The sequence below is a fragment of the Oratosquilla oratoria genome, chromosome 16 (assembly GCF_046742065.1).
Source record: "Oratosquilla oratoria isolate Oo_2021 chromosome 16, ASM4674206v1, whole genome shotgun sequence".
Classification (NCBI taxonomy): domain Eukaryota; kingdom Metazoa; phylum Arthropoda; class Malacostraca; order Stomatopoda; family Squillidae; genus Oratosquilla; species Oratosquilla oratoria.
The window spans coordinates 52,556,632-52,577,562 of NC_134792.1; the positions used below are offsets into that span (position 1 = coordinate 52,556,632).

Sequence of the window (20,931 nt, forward strand, 5' to 3'; positions counted from 1 at the left end):
GTATATATATACCTGAAATACTCTAAAACCATCTTCCATTTCTTACTTTCACTGACCATCCACCCTTATGTACCCATTGAACAGCCATGGCAAAATAACACAATCCTGGTATAATCCCTTTTTCATTTAAAACTATTCATTCTCACCATTTCCAACTATAACACAAGCTCCTACTCACATAAAAGCTTACAACTACCCATAACAGCATTCCTCTCTCCCATATATCTGAAATACCTCCAACAATGCCTTCCTGTTGACCCTGTTGTAAACCTCTATCCATAAAAAAATCCTAACCTTTTGCTAAGAACTTTTAGCATATCTGCCTTACCACAAAAAAATTATTCATGTACCTTCTACCTTTCCTAAACCCACTATTCCTCCCCAATTACTCTCGTAATCCAGTCAGTTAACACCCTCCCATATGCCTTTCCAACTATGTTTACCAAAATGATTCCTTTAAAACTATTACATTCACCTTTGTCCCATCCCTTACCAGCCAATACACTATTATAATTCTTCCCTTTGTCTGACAGTGCACATGACACCCATGATCCAACTCGGGTGCCTTACCATCTTTTATTACTTTCAATATTCTCCGTATCATCTTTTTCTACATCCCTACCATTTTTCTTTCCCATCATTTTCCTTCCTCCTATTGCCACAATCAACCCTTTCCTAACTTCCTCCACATTCAATAACACTGAAATACTCTACCCATCTTCCCATTACTGCATTCACTTCCATTACCATCTGCACCTTTTCCACATTCACTTCTTTCCAAAACATCTTTATTTTCAAATTCTGTCAAACTCCTATCCTACTTTATATCTGCTCTCCCTTTTGTCTCCCTCATGTTTTGCTTCTCTCTTCTTCTACTTCTCATGCCTCCTAGTTTTACCGTGCAACCAGTCTACACACTTGTCTTCTACCACTCCCTTCACTTCATCACACCTCTCACTACAATTCCTTCTGTTCCCTCCCACACTCCTTCCCCCACCTCCCATCTTTGCACACTTTGTCACTTCCTCTTTGAAACACCCATTTTTCTTCCACGACCAGGCTTCTGATCCTTCTTCACTGGATTCTGTCTTCCTCAAATCAGTAGTGCTGCCACTTGCAGGAATATCATACAGCACTCCCAAAACATTTAATAAATATATAATCAAACAATCTTACAATAACTCCCACATTCCTTTAAAATCAGTCTTATAAATAAAACAAGGAACATCTTCAACATTTATTATGAAATATTCTTACAGTAGCTAACACTAATGTGTTAGAAACTACTAAATTACACTATTCTAGTGTTAGAAATTACTAATTTAGTGATAATGTAGAATTATGACCAGCAAGGAGCAATTACTGATAGTATAATTCGAGATTCATTCCATCATGAATTTCATAATCACCAAGAGTAATATGGTCTTTGAAAATAGTGTACCATTTCTTCAGCACAATCTTGTCCCATCGGGTGCCAGTCTGTGCAGCCACAAGTTTTTTGAGGTCTCCAATTGTGTCATCTGGATTGCACTTGACACGCACCTTCTTCCCCAATCGGTCATTGCAGGTTACCTCCAGCATTGCTGCTTCTGCAAAGAGATATAATTAAATACATAAATATACATATATATACTGTACATATATATATATATATATACTGTATATATATATACACACATATACATAGCATCAGACATTTTTTTCACTTATTAGGGAGAGTTGGCAGAATCAAAACATGAATCCACTATACACCAATCATTCATTAAAAAACTAGTTAATTCACTCTCCTATCTTAACATTTAAGGGCCATCCCTGTCCCTGACAACACTGCTTGGGTCAGAGGCAATCCAGCAAGTTACAGCTCTTCCTTCCTAGTAAGGCCTACAACCAGAGCAGATTTACCTTCCCTGCTTCATTATATGGCAACCCCCCTCCCATATCCAAACTAACAGGACCACAGGATGTTCAGATTTTGGGAGTATTTCGATATGCAAAGTCAAATTATCCACCACCTGCTCAGTCTCCACTTTGCTATTCCAGTAATAAACTTTCAATTACGAAGGAATAAAAATTATATACAATTCATTGATTAATTTGTTACAACTATTCTTTCTTCCAGAAGACTTGCAGCCTCTGGAAAACCGACAACAGTCCCAGGGCAAGACCATTAGTCATTTAGATGGGAGATATTATATTGTTGTCTGCATATTGTTAGTGTGGGGCATTGTAGTATGAGGTGTTTTGTGTGGTGGTTGCATCTGGGGCAGTTGGAATCTGTGGCCAGGCCTACTCTATGTTGGTACAGTCTTACATATATCAAAGGCTTTTTCCCCTTTACAAGGGAGGTAGCAAAAAAAAACATACAAGGGAGGTAGCAAAAAAACAAAGGCATAAAAATTGCTCCCATTCCATCCCCAACATACTCCACTCCCATCCACCCCCTCCCTCCCTCTTATCTTGGCACTTCCTACTCCTAGATGACAGGTCATCCCTGCATCTCGCCCACTGCCCTGGATTAGAAGCAGTGTCGCAAGACACAGCACATCCACAGCAAGGCCGCTTCATTGAATTGGTGACCTCCACCCCTCTCCATCCCTTCATGCAATAAAGGAGAAGACGGGGAGAAATCCTTTCAGGCTGTGTCAATTCATCTTTCACACATACTCCCTCACCCCATCCCCCACCCACTCCACCTAATGCATCACAGCATCATACATACACAACCATTCTCCATTCACTCTATCTTCTGTCCTCTCCCATCCTTCCTCAACAGACATTCCCCTCTTTCCCAATGCCCCTTTTACCCCATCCATCCACCTCTATGTCTACGTCGTGGGACCACCCCCCAACCCCAAGAGTTGGGGGCCAATCAGCAGCAACCACCCCTGGCCATCAGCTCTACGCAGATGGCACCGATCCCCAAGGAGGAGCTACGCCTACCTGGGGGAGTACCACAATCCTTTTTTCCAACATACAATGTTACGTTTTTTCTGCACTGAGGGGTGATTTTCTGGCGATCACCCCTCTTCTTCTACTTTTAGCCGGAGATGTAGAGAGCAATCCTGGGCCCACCACAAAATACACATGCCCAACATGCTCTAAACCCATTACTTCGAGCAGACAGACAAAGGGCTCAGTTCAGTGCAATATGTGCAAAAACTGGGCCCACCTCACTTGTACAACACTTGCTGACACAAACCAATACACAAACACTTGGACATGTTCTACCTGCCCTCCAGTAACCCCACTCCCACCTCCCCAACCACAGCCAACACCCTTACCCACTCCCAATTTCCCTTTGCCCTTACCCCCGATTAGTACTCCCCTTCCTTTGTCCCCGATCTCTCCTTTCTCCCCCTCTGACCCAGATCCTACACCTTCCCCACTACCACCCCAACCTCAACCCCAAACGGCAACATACAACACATACAAAACACACAACATCAACATATTACAACACAACATTGACGGTATTAACACTAAAAAACATGAACTTGAACACTTTCTTAAACAACACAACATACACATTGCGATTTTACAAGAAACAAAACTAAGACACTCGCACAAAACACCATCATTTCATAATTACACCACCATCAGACAAGACCGGACTGACGGCAATGGCGGTGGACTCATCACCCTGATCCACCACTCCATCTGTTTTGTGGACACAAGTGCCACAACCAAAATTCTCCTCCCTACCACAGATAACACAACAGAAACCCAATCCATTCGTATCTGCACAGGCAACAATTCAACACTGACAATAGTTAACATGTACATTCCCCCCCAATCATCCCCCACAGTTCCAAACACCTTCAGACCTCAACTTAGCCAACTAACCTCAATCCCCAACCTGATCATGGGTGGTGACTTCAACGCCAAGTCGTCTGCCTGGTATGTCGACAACCCTGACACAGACAGAGGGCTTGATATACAGACTCAATTCGACTCATTGACTATCATGAACAACACGCATAATCATACACATATCCCATACCAAGCCCTCTACACTCCCTCCTCTCCTGATATCACCTTTTGCTCCCCCTGCCTAACCCCAACAACATCATGGAGAGTGGTCGGAGCCCTTGGCTCTGACCACCTTCCAATCATCATCACCACCAAAACAAGATGCACCCCAGCTGGCCACAGACACACTTACACCAATTACAAGAGAGCTAACTGGGAAGCCTTTATTGAAGAGACAGAACAACATTTTGAAACACTTAACAGTACACCAATCACAAACATAAACAATGCTGTGCACACTTTTAATACAATCATACAAAATGCAGACAAGAGATACATCCCTAGAGGCAACAGAAAATCACACAACCCCAACTTCACACCAGAAATCCAAGGCCTCATCAGACAACGTGACACACTTAAACACGATACCCCCACACCTATCCCTCAAAACATAGCAGACCAAATACAAACACTAAACACTGTGATTGCCAATAAAATACATGAACAAAAAACACAAAATTGGCAAAACTTTATCAATACACTTGATCACAAAACAAACACCAGCAAATTGTACAAAACACTCAACAGCATCACACTATCCAACACTAACACTACACGCTCTCACGCAGCAATAATCACAACAACAGATAATCTACCCTCAAACAGACAACAAGCAAACGCACTCATACGTCATTTTGCACAGACGAGCCATCTTACATCTCACTCTGACGACCGACGCACCATTCGACGTAAGAAAGACTTCCCCACAGACTCAGACTATACACCCTTCATAGACAGTCAGACAAAACTCATAATGCATAATCTCAAGCACTCATCTGCCTGTGGCCCTGATAACATAAGCAACATCCACCTAAAACACATTGGACCACAAGGTATACACGCACTCACAAACATTGCAAACTACAGCTATTCACACAACACTATACCCGACATCTGGAAGCATGGTAAAATAATCACCATTCCAAAACCGAACAAAGACCCAACAATCCCAACATCGCACCGCCCAATCACACTTCTCTACACCCCCTCTAAAGTCATTGAACGCCTAATACTTAAACTTGTCACACCATATATTCCCCTTGCTGACTCACAACACGGTTTTAGGCCACTACACTCCACAAACACTCTTCTGACAAACCTCACACGAAGAATTTTAGATGGCATCAATTCAGATAGGCCCCACCACAGAACACTTCTTATAACATTGGACATTAGTAAAGCTTTTGATGCTATCCCCCGCCACAACCTAACAAATAAAATATATAACACAGACATGCACAATAACACCAAAAGATGGCTGGCCAATTATCTGGCAGGCAGGAATGCTCATGTGTCATATAATGGCCAATCATCGCACATCAGAAACATTAAGAACGGAGTACCACAGGGCTCAGTTCTATCCCCCACATTATTTAATCTATACATGCATGACTTACCCACACCAGACACCTCAGAAATACAAATCTCTTCCTACGCAGATGACATAACAATCACATGCACACATCGTAACACAGACAAAGCTGCAGAAATAATCCAGCCTTACCTTGACACACTCAACACATGGTTCATCACAAACAGACTCAAAATAGCTCCAACCAAATCTACAGCAACACTTCTCACCAACTGGACAAAAGAACACAAATACATACCTCATCTCTACATCAACAACACTCTAATACCACACACAAACACACCGAAAATTCTTGGTGTAACATACGATACATCCATGTCTTTCAAACAACACCTCACAAACATAAAAAACAAATGCACACCTAGACTTAACGCACTTAAGTCAATCACTGGAACAACATTTGGACAAAACAAAGAAACTAATATAACAATATACAAACAATGCATACGCTCAGTGATGAATTATGTGAGTCCTGCATGGGCTCCTAATCTCAGTGAGACACACCACAACACCCTTCAAATCATACAAAACAAAGCCCTAAAAACAATTACAGGCTGCACAAATACAACACCTACAGACCATTTACACCATGAAACAAAAGTCCTCAAAGTCAAGGACCACCTCGACATGAGAGGCACACAAACACTTGCTGCAGCCACCACAAACACATCACACCCGCTACACTACATAGCAGAACACCCACACACACCAGGAAACATTAAAACTACACCCAAAGACCTTTATTACGCACAGATACTCTCTTCTCTTCCTCCACAACCACCAAATACCAGCCTCCGGAAACATATTCATAATCATATCACTCACCGCTCCATTAACACACTGAGAGACAACACACTGCTGCATGCCAGACCCCCTGATATCCACCCTTCTGAATCCTCTCTCCCACGAAAGGACAGAGTCCACTTGGCCAGACTGCGATGCGGTCACCACCCAGCACTTCTAAGCTACCAGAAGAGGCTGGACGACCGTGTTGTGAACAGCTGCCCAGGATGTAACACTTCACCCCATACCATACAACACATAATGGAAGACTGCATTATACACAATCATGCACGCAAACAACACAACATACACTCTATAAAGGATTTGTGGGAAAACCCAGTTTCGGCTGTGGCCTTCCTTGGGGAGACGGGACTGCTCGGACAGACAGTCTAGGGAACGACAACAACAACAACCTCATCCTAGGTTACCCCCTCATGTTCACTCCCTCTACCTCTACCTTCCACACCTCTTTTACTTATATTTCTTCACTCATTCTTTCCACATGTCCAAACCATCCCAATACTCTCATGAACCCTATCTCCCAACTCCCTTTCCACCCCCTCATTTCTCACTCTATCCAGCCTAGTAACCCCTATCATACTTCTCAGGTACCTCACCTCAAACACATTCAAAATCCTCCTCTCTTCCTCCCTTATACTCCATGTTTCTGCTCCATACAGTGCCATCAGCACAATCACTCCTTCATACAATCTTCTCTTTGGGGTAATTGTTGGAGTACTGAGTGTAGTGGTCTTCTAAAAGGGTTTGTTTAGTTGTCAGGGTGTGAATGTGTTTCTGTGTGGATGCTTTCTGTGGTGTAGTTTGAGTAGCATGCTGCATGTGAAGGGTTAGGTTAGTTTAAGTTAGGAAAGCACCACAATAACAAATGCACGGGAAACATACACAATTCACTTGGTTCTCCTTACAAAAGTACAAAAGGCACAAAGAATTGTAACTAAATAATACAATGACAACAAAATCAATATACAACAAAATCTCTGACAATTATGCAATGGAAAAACACAATTGAACAAATCACAAGTATAATGCACAGCAACAACTGTATGATGCTACAATGCAGTATGTAACTATGATATACATAATGGTACAATACGATCACATGTAGTTTGCAGTGTTGGTGAGTGCATGTATGCCATGTGGTCCAAGGTGTTTTAGGTGGATGTTAATTATGTTGTCAGGGCCACAGGCAGAGGAGTGTTTGAGATTATGGATTATGCGCTTCATCTGGCTGTCTATGGTGTATAGTCTGGGTGTGTGGGGAAGTTGTTCTTACACTGAATGACATCTTGGTCATCAGGGTGCTAAATGAATGAATGTTTGTTTGTAGTCTGAGGGTAAGTTGACTGTTATTGTTATTGCTGTGTGAGAACATATTACTGTTGGATACTGTAATGCTTGCACAGTATTTCGGTGTTTGTTTCATAATTGTGCTGACAATTGTTTGCCAATTTTTTTCATGCATTTTTAGTTTATCTCAGTGTTAAATGTTTGTATCTGTTCTATTATAATTCTAAGGGATAGGTGTGGGGGTATTGTGTTTAAGTGTGGATTTCTGGTGTAAATTTTGAGTTATGTGATTTTCTGTTACCTCTGGGGATATGTTTGTCTGCATTGTGTATAGTTGTATTGGAGGTGTGCAGAGCAGCATATATGTCTGTGATTGGTGTATTGTTCTTTGTCTCAAATTGTTGTTCTGTCTCTTCAGTGAAAGCTTCCCATTTTGCTCTCATGTAACTAGTGTACATGTGTCTGTGGCCAACTGGGATTTGTTGTGCTTTGGTGGTGATGATGATTGGAAAGTGGTTGGATCTGAGGGCTCTGACCACTTTCCATGAAGTTGTTGGGGTTAGTCAGGGGGAAAAGAAAGTTATGTCAGGTGAGGAGGGGGTGTAGAGGGTGCTGTTCATGATGATCAGCAAGTCCAGTTATTTCTGCAGATACCCTCTGTTCATATCACTGTTGTTAACATACCAGCCCAATGACTTGGTGTTGAAGTCCCCACCTAGGATAAGGTTGGGGATGGTGACAAATTGGTTGAAGTTAGTCCTAAACATGTTTAGAACTGTTGGGGATGATGAGGGTGGGGGGGATAAACATGTTAACTATTGTCATTGTGGATTTGTTACCTGTTTGGATTTGGATTGATTGTGTGTCAGTGATACACCTCAATTGGCCACAGGCACACATACATCAATTACAAAAGAGTAAACTGGGAAACTTTTACTGAAGAGAGAGAACAACACCTTGAGACAAAGAACAGTATACAAATCACAGGCAGAGACACTGCTGTGTACACCTTCAATATAACTATACAAAATACAGACAAGAAAGAGAAAATCACACAACCCAAACTTTGCACCAGAAATCCAAGGCCTTAACAAACAACATGACACATGATAAAAGTCGAGGACAAGGACATGAAAAGTAGAAAGTTTGTGGTGACTTATGTACCCCCAAAAACAAATGCTTGGAAAGAGAGAACAAGCATATGAAAATGCTAGAAGATACAAGGCATTCATTAAACGAGATACTAATGGGTGGAGGTAACCTGGTAATTATGGGGGACTTTAATTGCAGAGAAATTTGTTGGGAGGACATGACAATAAAAGGTGGAGAAGACTTGTGGGGTAAAATATTACTAGATATGACCATGGAATATACAATGACTCAGTGGGTCAGTGAAAACACCAGATACAGAAATAACGAGGAGCCATTGAGACAATTTAATATTTACAACAGAACCTGAAATTGTGGATAAAATCCAATATAAGACACCAATTGGAAAGAGTGACCATATACTCATTGAGACTGAAGTAAAGAAAGAAATATGGAGAGAAATGAAAAGTATAGGAAAGGAAGATTGATGTACAGCAAAACAGACTTTGGAAAACTAAAGAAATTCCTTCAGAATGCAAATTGGGAAATTTTTTACATGGAAGAGACAAAAGTGGAAGAGAAATGGGATATCTTGATGAATAATTACAATAAAGGGTGAATAGGCACGTACCAAGACAGAAGCTGGAGTGTACATTAAATTCTGGTTCAACAAAAGATGCAGAGGCAAAATATAGAAGGGATAGAGCTTGGAAAAGATGGAGAAAAAAAAAAAAAAAAAAGAAGGAAAATGGCAAGCATATATAAACTATAGAAATTAGTACATAAAAGTGCCATGACAAGGACATTATAGATACAGTAAATGCAAAGATTAAAAAAAAGAAAAGAAAAAAAAAAAAAAAAGGAAAATGGCAAGTATATATAAACTATAGAAATAAGTATGTAAAAATGCCCTAAAAAGGACATTATAGATAAATCCAAAGAGCAACCCAAGCTATTCTATCGATATGTGAACGGTAAACTAAAAAATAAACAGGAAATGGTGAAACTACGCCAAGGAAATATAGAATACACAGAAGAATTAGAAATGGCCGAAGTCATGAATAATCACTTCAAGTCTGTTTCCACTAGAAAGAAAGCACAACATTGGGACAAGGGAAGTGAAATGTGATCTCCCCCCATGAGCGAGATAATAGCACAAAACCTTGACGTCAGGAAATCACATGGCCCAGACGGAATTGCAAATTGGATTCTAAAAGAATGTGAAGAACTAATGGACAATATATATAACATAATAAGTTGTTCACTTAAAGAAGGAAAAATACCAAAAGACTGGAAAAATGCTAACATTGTACCAATATGTAAAGGAGGAAACAAGGAAGAACCAACTAACTATAGACCAGTCTCATCAAGAATAGATGGGTAAAACACCTGGAAGAAAATAATATAATAAACCCAAGACAATTTGGGTTCAGACAAGGAAGATCATGTACAACAAACTTAATATGTTTTTACTCAAGATTAATAGACATAGTACAAGAAAGGAAAGGATGGGCTGATTGTGCCTTCCTGGATTTACAAAAAGCTTTTGACAAGGTACCACACAAAAAAATTATTAAAAAAACTGGAACATACAGGAGGGATACAAGGGAACCTACTAAAATGGATAGAGGACTTCCTGATTGGTAGAAAGATGAGAGTAGTGCTCAATGAACAATATTCAAGTTGGAAAGAGGTGAACAGTGGAGTTCCACAAGGATCTGTATTGGCTCCAACAATGTTTGCTAAATTGCTAAGGAACGTAAAAAATGAAAAGGATTGTGAATCACTACAGGAAGGCCTGAATAAGGTATGGAACTGGAATCAGAAATGGGAAGTGGACTTCAATATTAAGAAGTGTAGCATAATGGAGTTTGGAAAAAGCAAAAATAGAATATCAGGACAATATAAAATTGGAACTAAGGACAATATAAAATTGGAACTAAGGACAATATAAAATTGGAACTAAGGACAATATAAAATTGGAACTAAGGAAAGTGGGATCCGAAAAAGATTTGGGTGTAATTATCTCAAATGACTTGTCCTATGATAAACAAAATTGTCAGAGAATCCTATAACTTGCTAAGATCAATAAAAGTGGCATTTACATATTTGGATAAAGAAATGATTACAAAAGATATTGGTCACACTGATAAGGCCTAGACTAGAATATGCGGCGACATTGTGGTCACCCAGTACCAAAAAGAATATAAAGAAAATAGAAAGAATGAGTGAAGAAAGACTAGTAAAGGAGGTATGGAAAGCAGATGTGGAGGGAGTGAACATGAGGGGACGTCCTAGGATGAGATGGATGGATGGGGTGAAGGGAGCTTTGGGGAAGAGGGGAATGTCTGTTGAGGAAGGACGGGAGAGGACAGAAGACAGGGGTGAATGGAGAATGGTTGTATATGGAAGATGTTGTGATGCATGAGGTGGAATGTACGGGGGGATGGGGGGTGAGGTAGTGTGTGTGAGCAAAAGTTTGACGCAGCCCGAAGGGATTTCTCCCCGTCCTCTCCTTTATATGGGGGGACGGAGAGGGGGGGGTCGCCGATTTAATGAAGTGGCCTTGCTGTGGATGTGCTGTGTCTTGCGACACTGCTTCTGACCCAGGGCAGTGGACAGGGTGCAGGGATGACCCGTCATCTAGGAGGTGCTAAGATGGGAGGGAGGGTGGAGGGGGTGTGGAGTGTTTTTGGGGATGGAATGGGTGGGAATGATCTTATGCCTTTTCCTTTTTGGCTACCTCCCTAGTAAGGGGGAAAAAGCCTTGGTATATGTATGTAGAAAGAATCCAGAGAGCAGCAACAAAAATGGCCCCTGCACTTGCAAACTTGTCATATGAGGAGAGATTGGCTAAACTGGAGTTACCGACTCTGGAGCAAAGAAGAGAGGTTACCTACTGACCATCTACAGAATCATGAAGGGCACAGAAATACTTGATAAAGAGGACTTGTTAAACTGGGACAAAAGAAACACAAGAGGACATGGTAAGAAAATAAAAAAACATAATTATATAAGAGATCTGAAGAAAAACAGTTTTCCACATAGAGTGGTGGACACTTGGAACAAACTGGATGAAAAAATAGTGTGCGCAAAAAACATTCATGAGTTTAAAAACTAGACACTGCGAGATACAAAGGTGGGACACCATGAGCATAGCTCCCCTTCCCGTAAAATACAACTAGGTAAATACTTAAAACACAATACCCCCACACTTATCCCTTAGAATATAACAGATTTCCTTCCAAAACATCTTTTTATTACCTTGAAAAATTTGTTATACTTTTACCCTATTTCACAACTGCTCTCCTTTATCTTATGCTTCACTCCTCTTCTTTTTTCTTTGTACCTCTCATCTAAAGATGGGTGTGTTGGCTTTGAGTGAAACTAAACTGAAAGGGAAGGGCGAGTGTAAGTGGGAGGTAATCAGGAGTGAAGAGAGGGCAAGGGAGGGAAGGGGTGGCTATACTAGTAAGTGAAGAGATAGGTAAATGTGTAGTGGAGTGGAAGGAAGTTTCCTCAAGGATAATGTGGATGAAGGTGAAACTGGGAAAGGAGATGTGGGTTTTTGTAAGTGCATATGGGCCTGGCAGTGAGAAGAGCATAGAAGAAAGGGAGGCTTTTTGGATAGGTTTAAATGAGTGCATAGAGGATTTAGGGAGAAATATCAATGTAATAGTACTGGGAGACCTTAATGCTAGGGTAGGAAATGATCCAATTGATGGAGTGGTTGGGAAATGTGGAGTGCCAGGAAAGAATCATAGTGGAGAATTGATGGTGGAAATGTGTCTAGAAAGAGAGTTGATGATAGCAAATACAGTGTTTTGGAAGAAAGTCAAGCATAAATACACATGGGAGAGGGTGGTGGAGGGAAGGGTGGTAGATAGAGTGTTGATGGATTATGTACTGGTAAATAGGATTATGATAGGAAGAGTTAAGGCTGTACATGTGCTAAGGGGAGAGGGTGGGGGAATATCAGATCATTTTTTGGTGGAGGGTAAGTTGAGAGTGGAGGATAGACAGAGGAAGAGGAAAGGGACAAAAGGTAGGGAGGTGCTTAGAGTGAACTCTTTAAATGAAAAGGAAAAGGAGGAGTACAAGAAGAAGCTGAGGGAGGAGTGGGAGGGAGTGAAGGATAGAGTAGAGGTAGGTGTGGAGGAGGAATGGGGATGGTTCAAGGAGGGAGTCACAAAGTGTGCAAGGATGGTGTGTGGAACAAGAAGGACAGGAGGAAATAGAAGAAAGGGTAGTGAATGGTGAGATGAGGAAACAAAGAAGGTTGTAGAAGAGAAGAAGCGAGCTTTCACAGATTGGTTACAAAATAGGATGAGGGAGTCATATGAGAGGTACAAAGAAAAGAAAAGAGAAGTAAAGCAAAAGGTAAAGGAGGCAAAGAGGAGAGCAGATGTGAAATGGGGTAAGAGTATGACAGAAAATTTTGAAAGTAATAAAAAGATGCTTTGGAAAGAAATTAAGAGAGGAAGAGGAGGCGAACCAAGTAGAGAAGAAAAGGTAAAAGGTGCAGGAGAGATGATAATGGAAGAGAAGGCAGTAAGGGGAAGATGGGCAGAATATTATAGGGAGTTGCTAAATGTGAAGGAGGACAGGCAGGGAAAGACAGCTGCAGTGGGAAATGCTAAGAAAATGACCATGATGAGTGAGGAAAATGGAGGAGAAATAAGGAAGGATGAAGTGAAGGCAGTTAAGATGAGGAAAGCAGGTAAGGCACCTGGTCTGGATGGATGTCATGCAGAATGTCTTAAAAAGGAGGTACAGTGATGGTGGACTGGCTGGTGAGGTTACTTAATGTTTGCTGGGGAGAGGGTAGAGTGCCGGAGGACTGGAGGAGTGCCTGTATAGTTCCACTTTACAAGGGAAAAGGGGACAAGTGTGAATGTATTAATTTCAGAGGGATTAGCTTGTTAACCTCTTCACTCCGGGGCACATTGCACGTCGGGCAGCATTAGCTGCCCGACGTGCAATGTTGCGCCATAATAATCACATTATAAAAAATAAAGTCAGTGTTCAATCGTTCGTTCTCTTTCACCCGTGAATTTTGATAACCATAGAGAGAATGGAGGTTACGTAGGTACGACTACAATAAATATAATCAAGACGCCAACGTACCCACTTGCTCCTCATGACGCCTACATAGGCGTCACCATATGGAAGTGGTTAAGTGTAGTTGGGAAGCTTATGGGAGGATCTTGATTGAGAGGATTAGGAGAGGAACAGAGGGAGTAATTGGTGAGGAATAGTGTGGATTTAGGATGGGTAGAGGTTGTGTAGATCAGATTTTTGTGGTAAGACAGATATGTGAGAAAGCTATAGGAAAGGGGAAGGATGTTTTTTGGGGCCTTTATGGACCTGGAAAAGGCTTACAACAGGGTAGACAGAAAGGCACTGTGGGAGGTTTTGCAGATATACGGGATAGGAGGAAAGCTTCTGGGAGCTGTCAAGAGTTTTTATGAGAGTAGTAGAGCTTGTGTCAGGATTAGAAATGGAGAGAGTGAGTGGTTCGCGGTAAAGATGGGACTTTATCAAGGATGCGTTATGTCACTCTGGCTGTTCAACTTATACATGGATGGGGTAGTGCGAGAGGTAAATGCAAGGGTAGTGGGTCAGGGATTGGAGATGGTTAAAGAAAATGGAGAAGGGTGGGAGGTGAGCCAGCTGTTGTTTGCGGACGACACTGCGCTTGTGGCAGGATCGGAGGAGGGATTGAGGAAGTTGGTGACAGAGTTTGGGAGAGTGTGTGATAGAAGAAAGCTGAAGATAAATGTGGGTAAAAGTAAGGTAATGAGATGTACAAGGGGTGAAAGTGGCAGTAGTCTGGAAGTGAGCATTAAGGGAGAGTGACTGGAGGAAGTGGATAGTTTTAGATACTTGGGTGCAAATGTGGCAGGAAAAGGTGGAGTGAAGGTGGAGGTAGAATGTAGATTGAGAGAAGCGAGTAAATGCCTTGGTGGATTAAAAAGTGTAATGAGGAATAGACATTTGGGAATGGATGCTAAGAGGAGACTATACGAAGGAGTGATTGTGCAAACAGCACTGTATGGGGGAGAAACATGGAACATAAGAGAGGAAGAGAGAAGGAGTTTGAATGTGTTTGAGATGAGGTGTCTGAGAAGTATGATGGGGTTACTAGGCTAGATAGAGTGAGAAATGAGGAGGTGAGGAGGAGAACAGGGGTGGAAAGGGAGTTGGGAGATAGGGTTGATGAAAGAGTATTAGGATGGTTTGGACACATGGAAAGAATGAGTGAAGAAAGACTAGTAAAAGAGGTATGGAAGGCAGATGTGGAGGGAGTGAACATGAGGGGACGTCCTAGGATGAGGTGGATGGATGGGGTGAAGGGAGCTTTGGGGAAGAGGGGAATGTCTGTTGAGGAAGGACAAGAGAGGACAGAAGACAGGGATGAATGGAGAATGGTTGTATATGGATGATGTTGTGATGCATGAGGTGAGGTAGTATGTGTGAGCAAATTTTGATGCAGCCCGAAGGGATTTCTCCCCGTCTTCACCTTTATGCATGGGGGGACAGAGGGGGGGGGTCGCCGATTTAATGAAGCAGCCTTGCTGTGGATGTGCTGTGTCTTGCGACACTGCTTCTGACCCAGGGCAGTGGACAAGGTGCAGGGATGACCCGTCATCCAGGAGGTGCGAAGATGAGAGGGAGGGTGGAGGGGTGTGGAGTGTATTCAGGGATGGAATGGGTGGGAATGATTTTATGCCTTTTCCTTTTTGGCTACCTCCCTTGTAAGGGGGAAAAAGCCTTGGTATATGTATGTATGTACCTCTCATCTATTTTGCAACCAATTTGTGAATGCTTGTTTCTTCTCTTCTACAACTTATTTTGCTTCTTCCCCCCTTCCTTCTATTTTCTCCTGTTCTCTTTGTTCCACACACCATCTTTGCACACCTTGTGACTCCCACCTTGAAATATCCCCATCCCTCACTCATTCCAATTCTTCTCTTAGCTTTTTCTTGTAATCCTTCTTTTCTTTCTTATTTAAGCAGTTTATTCTAAGCATCTCCCTGCCTTCTGTCCTTTTCCTCTTTCTCCTTCTATCCTCCACTCTCAACTTACCTTCCCACTAAAAATAATCTGAGGTTCCCCAACTCTCTCCCCTAAGAACATGTACATTCAAAACTCTTCCTACTCTTCTCCTGGTTCCTACCGGTACTTCCAAAATATGACTGCCTTGTGCACCTAACCTAATGACACATTCGCATTCCACACCCTATTAACTAACCGAACAAACCTGAAACACTCCTAAGCATTGACAAAATATTCTCCATAAAGATAGAAACACTGGAGACCTCCCTACACTTAAGAGGATGCAAAACAAAGACTAAAACATAAAATTTGGTGAGAACATTTACCAGTAAAATTCCACAATGATGCAAGCACAGATTTTAACATGAAACTTGCACTGTCCAATAGCTCCTAATCTAATCTAATGTAAAATCAAATGTAAACATTCCATAGAAAAAATAGATCTTAATGCAAAAAAGATGTGAAAAATGTGTTTGCAGAACTGAACCAAATCTATATACACACACACTACAAACTACTATAAATTGGGAACAAAGAATACCTCCAAAAGTTATGGGTAATTCTAGCTGAGGTAATATAAATCAAGTTACCTGTACATTATTGGAATTCTTTCCTGGAAGCATATGAAGCACTAATACATTCAGTAACCCCACTTCTAGTTCAATTAACTACTAAAACTAAAGGTATTCACTTTCACCACATGATTTATCTATAAAAAAGGTAAATTATTTGAAGTGTAAACCTATGTGATACAGCAATAGAAAATTAAATATTTTTGTAAATTATAATACATCAATGTCATATGTCATTTTTGGCGGAAATCAATAAAAAAAAGTTGTTAAAAGCTATAAATAAACAAACATAGCCACTTCAGTTGCTTGAGATGCCATCTTTGTTTTGGTAGAGGCTGAGGCCAAAGAAATTAAAGTATGACAAATTCATCTATTCTAACCTAACCTACCAACCCAATCTAACCTAACCTACCAACCCAATCTAACCTAACATAACCTGCAATTCCAAAGGTTAGGGTCATCACCATTGTCTCTGACCTCCAAATCTATCAAAACAAAGATGGCATCTAAAGGAGTCAAAGGGAATTCATTCATTTCTGTACGGGTTTTACCAACGTTTTCCAATACTAATTTCCACCAAGAAAAATATTTATTACATTGATGTATTAGAATTTACAATATTAATATTTAATTTTCTAATGCTATACTGCATACATGCATACACTTAAAAAAACAAAACAAAAAAACACTACCTATCATGAAAAAGTTTTGTCATTCTCTATTGTAATGTTGATTAGTTTTCATGGCTAAAATGCAAATTACAATTCTGCATTATGCAGCAAAACTCAATGCACACCATGAAATAATCCCTAAGTTTACTTGGCAATGAGTCGATATACATGAAATACAGGTAATGGAAAGAACACATAATGCAAATAATGAAAAGAACACATAGTTTGAAATAACCAAAACATGCAGCTTCTACATGTTTTTCCCCTCTTTTTTTTCAGGCATCATTTACCACAAAGAAAAAGGGTCATGAAAGACCCACAACACAATTAATGTGTACACTCTGCACTGTTTACAATTGTCTGTCAAATCCTAGTACTGCCAACATGGCAGAATATCTAGGACTTCCAGTTTTCTGTGACATCAGTGCAAGGTGCAAACACTCTATATGGATAAAAAGATGATGAAAAAACTCAGAAACCCTGACCCATCCAAAACTATCATATGCACACACAGACGAAAGAGGGCCCAATAAAAGATTTAAGTAAGATTGAGAGAATACAAACAGTAGACACCAAACTGGTTCCCAGCCTGGCACATAAACCATGATAGGAATCTGCTAACTCTGAAAGATTAATGAGGATATGGTAACAGTATTCAGGTTGCTCAAGGGAATAGAATACATTGACAGAGAAGCACTCTTGATTAGATGGGTGTAAAATGCTGATCATTCTCCTGATGAATTTGCTGATCTCAAACACTATTTTTCAGTATTTTAAAATGAAATTTTAATATATTGTTCTTTGAAACCTTACCTTTCCAATGATATCAAATGTTTTGAAAAAGTCCCATGTTGAGGTGGGTGTTTTTGATGAAATATTCGAAGCCATTTTTGCACATTTTAAACATCCATTTTGGACTTTGCTGATCTTTTTTCCTAAAGTATTTTTGATATAATTTCTATAGTTTTTAAGATTTTGTTGTGAAATTTTAGCATATTATTCTTTATATTATCTTTCCAAAGATATCAAGTTTTTTTAAATCCCACATCTCAGTAAGTTGTGTTCACTGAAATAACACTACCAACCTTTGATCGTATATTTCATAAAAAACTCCCACCTCAACCTGGGACTTTTTCAAAACATTTGATACCATTGGTAAGGTAAGATTTTAAGGAATATAATTCTTACATTTAATTTTAAAATACTGGAAAATAAAAAAATGAGAAAAGAATGAAAATAGTGTTTGAGATCATCAAATTCATCGGCAGAATCATCAGCATTTTACACCCACCACTCTTGATTTGAGTTAGGAGGACACTCATGAGAACAAATTTAGGAAAGATTTTCCATACAGATGCTATCATGTAATAGCTTTAGCTTATGTGACATAGCCCAAGCTGGAACAATACATGAATTCAAATCTAAACAACATGTTAATTTGAAGTTATGGATATAGACCAAGTTGTAACTGTACAATTTGAAGCTATATTATATGATCAGCTGGAGAGCAGGAGATAGGGCCTACCAACCGTGGCTCCTTCCCTATATTATATGCGCTACATTACAATTGGGTAAATACTTTTAAGTCTTTTGTTTTTTTAACGAGTAGCCAGTAAGAGACCAAATCCCAAGTTGAAGTTACAAGTACATCCCTCCCTACTAATTAACTACAATTAGGTAAATATGCATACACACACGTATAGATAACTACTATACAGAAATATTCTAATTGATTTACAAGTACCTAACACTAATTTATTATACTTTGCTCCAGCAACACTGCCGTCCAGCGCCTTGTAGTTCTTCCGACAACAACATAAGGACTACCACAAAATGTTCATTTGTGACTGGAGCTCGAATTTTCCTACAAATAGAGATTTGAAGTAATTTTAATACTAATGTAATTTTAGCAATAAAAATACTGAGATAATTATTTATAAATAATCTCATTTGTTGTGATAAGGAGCGTGTGTACAAAATTCCTTCGAAATCATGTAATTAGTTTTATGTTGGCCAACCTGCTAAAACACTCAAAATAAAATATGTTAGAGAGGGAAACCAATCTAGCATTATATTCATTCACATGAGCAATTTTAACCACCCAGTTGACTGGGATCACTAGTCATTACATATAGCAGCAACATCACAGAGAGAATTTTTACCTAATGTAACATGTTGTTTGATCAAATCTAGTAAGGGGATAAATGTAAACCTCCTTCAATGTATGTACAAATTAGGTAGTTATGCATGTAAAGAAAATTCTAAGCTTTTTAAATGGCAAAATACCAGTTGTGAACAATTGTCCTACTTGTTTGTCGATTACCAGGACAGCGGCTAAACCATGTGTACATATTTCACCTCTCCGAATGCCTTCTTCACCATGACTTATTCTGACATATGTTTCTAAGTTCTCTCTGCGTATTGTAATTCCTTCTTTGTATTAGCACTGGAGGTGTAAATATACTGTTACGAAAATTATGTTAAATTACACGAGAAATAACGTAATTTAGGCATAGACTCGTCCTACATGGAGAAGGTATGAAATCTTGCGACTTGGCTCAGTATGCCTTAGCGTATGCAGTTCCACGCGATTTAGCCTGTCTGTCCCCTCGAACTATTTAATTTGCCCAGTAAAGAAATTTAGTATATGTAGACTGTGAAGTAATTACATCTCTTCTATATTATATCCCAATAAGAAATTACACCCATGCAGCTCGGTACAGTTGGTAGTCTTGCAGACTCCTGCTCCACACAGGCACCAGCGACAAACAAATTCCTCACCTCCATCAACAAATATTATATTTCTCCGGTTTGTTCATAAGATAAGAATTTTGAGTTTTAATCAAGACTCGATAGGGAGTTAAAGTCACGGTAAAGAAATGATCGGTTTATACACATCTTTATATATAATTGATGTTTACAGCAATGGGACCTTTCGCAGTCAGGCTCGTAGATTCCTATTAGCGCTAGAATTTTCAATTGTCTTGGATTTCACGAGGCAAAGGGGTGACTTAGCTAATTTGGAAACCGATATTTAAAAAAAGATACGCCATAAATTGCTGCATAAATGTATCTAAAATTAAAAACATGACTCTTAATGTTATAGTTTTTACTGGTGTGTGATAAGGATTTGTTAATTTATTATAAGGTAAAACTAAAAATAGGTAATTATTTTTACTGAAGTAACTATGAGCAGTAAAAATAAGAGGATGTTGATTTCGGTTTGTGCATTTTATCTGAGAGTGTTGAAAAATAATGGATGTCACTGTCACGTCCTGTATATGAAGATAATCAGTGAGATAAAGAATAACAACAGTGGTGGCGGACGTACGAAGTTAACGACATTTTTGTAAAGAATAACCTCTAAGATCTGCTGGGAGCTATTTTCAAACAAATATGACTAATTTTACGTGTGCCGTGGCAAACTGCACGTCAGATTCAAGAAAAAATAAGAGAAAGACAAAGTTTATCGTATCGAAGAAATTGAGTCTTCGATGCAAAATTATATTTTCGATACATTACATGGATTTGCCTATTGCTTGGTGCATTCAAATGAAAGTATATATCAGTATACGTCCATTGAAGTCGGTAGAAATGACAAATTGCTTGGCTTGATACAATTATAGGCTGTTTTACGAATATCATCTGTGATTATAAATAGAGGCTATATGCCGTTTGCAATCATGAAATTAATTGACTTAAATTTCAGACACAATAATGTACAACGATACACCTCTGTAAGCTTATAAAATTTGCCCCAAAAAGTATTTATTTTCCGGCAAGAATGACAAAATCTGGCGGTGTCTGGTATCAATTTCCTCACTGCGAAAGGTCCCATTACATCAACATACAACCACCACCTTCAAGCACCGCTTGCAACCACGATTTACAACCACGAATTATCACAACTTAACAATTTACAACCGCAACATACAACGAGCACTTAAACAACTGACAACCACAACTTATAACCACCTTGAAAACAACCACTTACGCGACTTACAATCACAACTTACAACCACCACATACAACCACAACCTACAACCAC

The 20,931-nt window shown here is 39.8% G+C and overlaps 1 protein-coding gene across 11 annotated transcripts; it reads right to left on the reverse strand.

Moving 5' to 3' along the window:
- Positions 1-1,225: 1,225 nt before the first annotated feature.
- Positions 1,226-19,328, reverse strand: ubl (Ubiquitin-like protein 5). Of its 11 annotated transcripts, none has more exons than XM_076199802.1 (3): positions 18,648-18,767; positions 11,846-11,973; positions 1,226-1,589 (listed from the first exon to the last, which is right to left on the reverse strand). In XM_076199802.1, exon 3 carries the CDS (start codon positions 1,579-1,581, stop codon positions 1,360-1,362), a length of 222 nt encoding a protein of 73 aa, XP_076055917.1. In that variant the 5' UTR covers positions 1,582-1,589; positions 11,846-11,973; positions 18,648-18,767; the 3' UTR covers positions 1,226-1,359. The 11 variants fall into 11 exon arrangements, with proteins under 11 accessions (XP_076055917.1, XP_076055922.1, XP_076055921.1 ...); XM_076199807.1 differs by having other exon boundaries at positions 11,871-11,973; positions 18,648-18,766; XM_076199806.1 differs by having other exon boundaries at positions 11,871-11,973; positions 18,628-18,755.
- Between the last annotated feature and the right edge of the window lie 1,603 nt (positions 19,329-20,931).

Coding starts and splice junctions, on each gene's coding strand:
- ubl (XM_076199799.1), bottom strand. CDS start 19,234: ATGTACACATGGTTTAGCCGCTGTCCTGGTAATCGACAAACAA. Junction 1,590..19,191: donor TCCTGGTAATCGACAAACAA/GTAGGACAATTG, acceptor ATCTCTTTGCAG/AAGCAGCAATGCTGGAGGTA.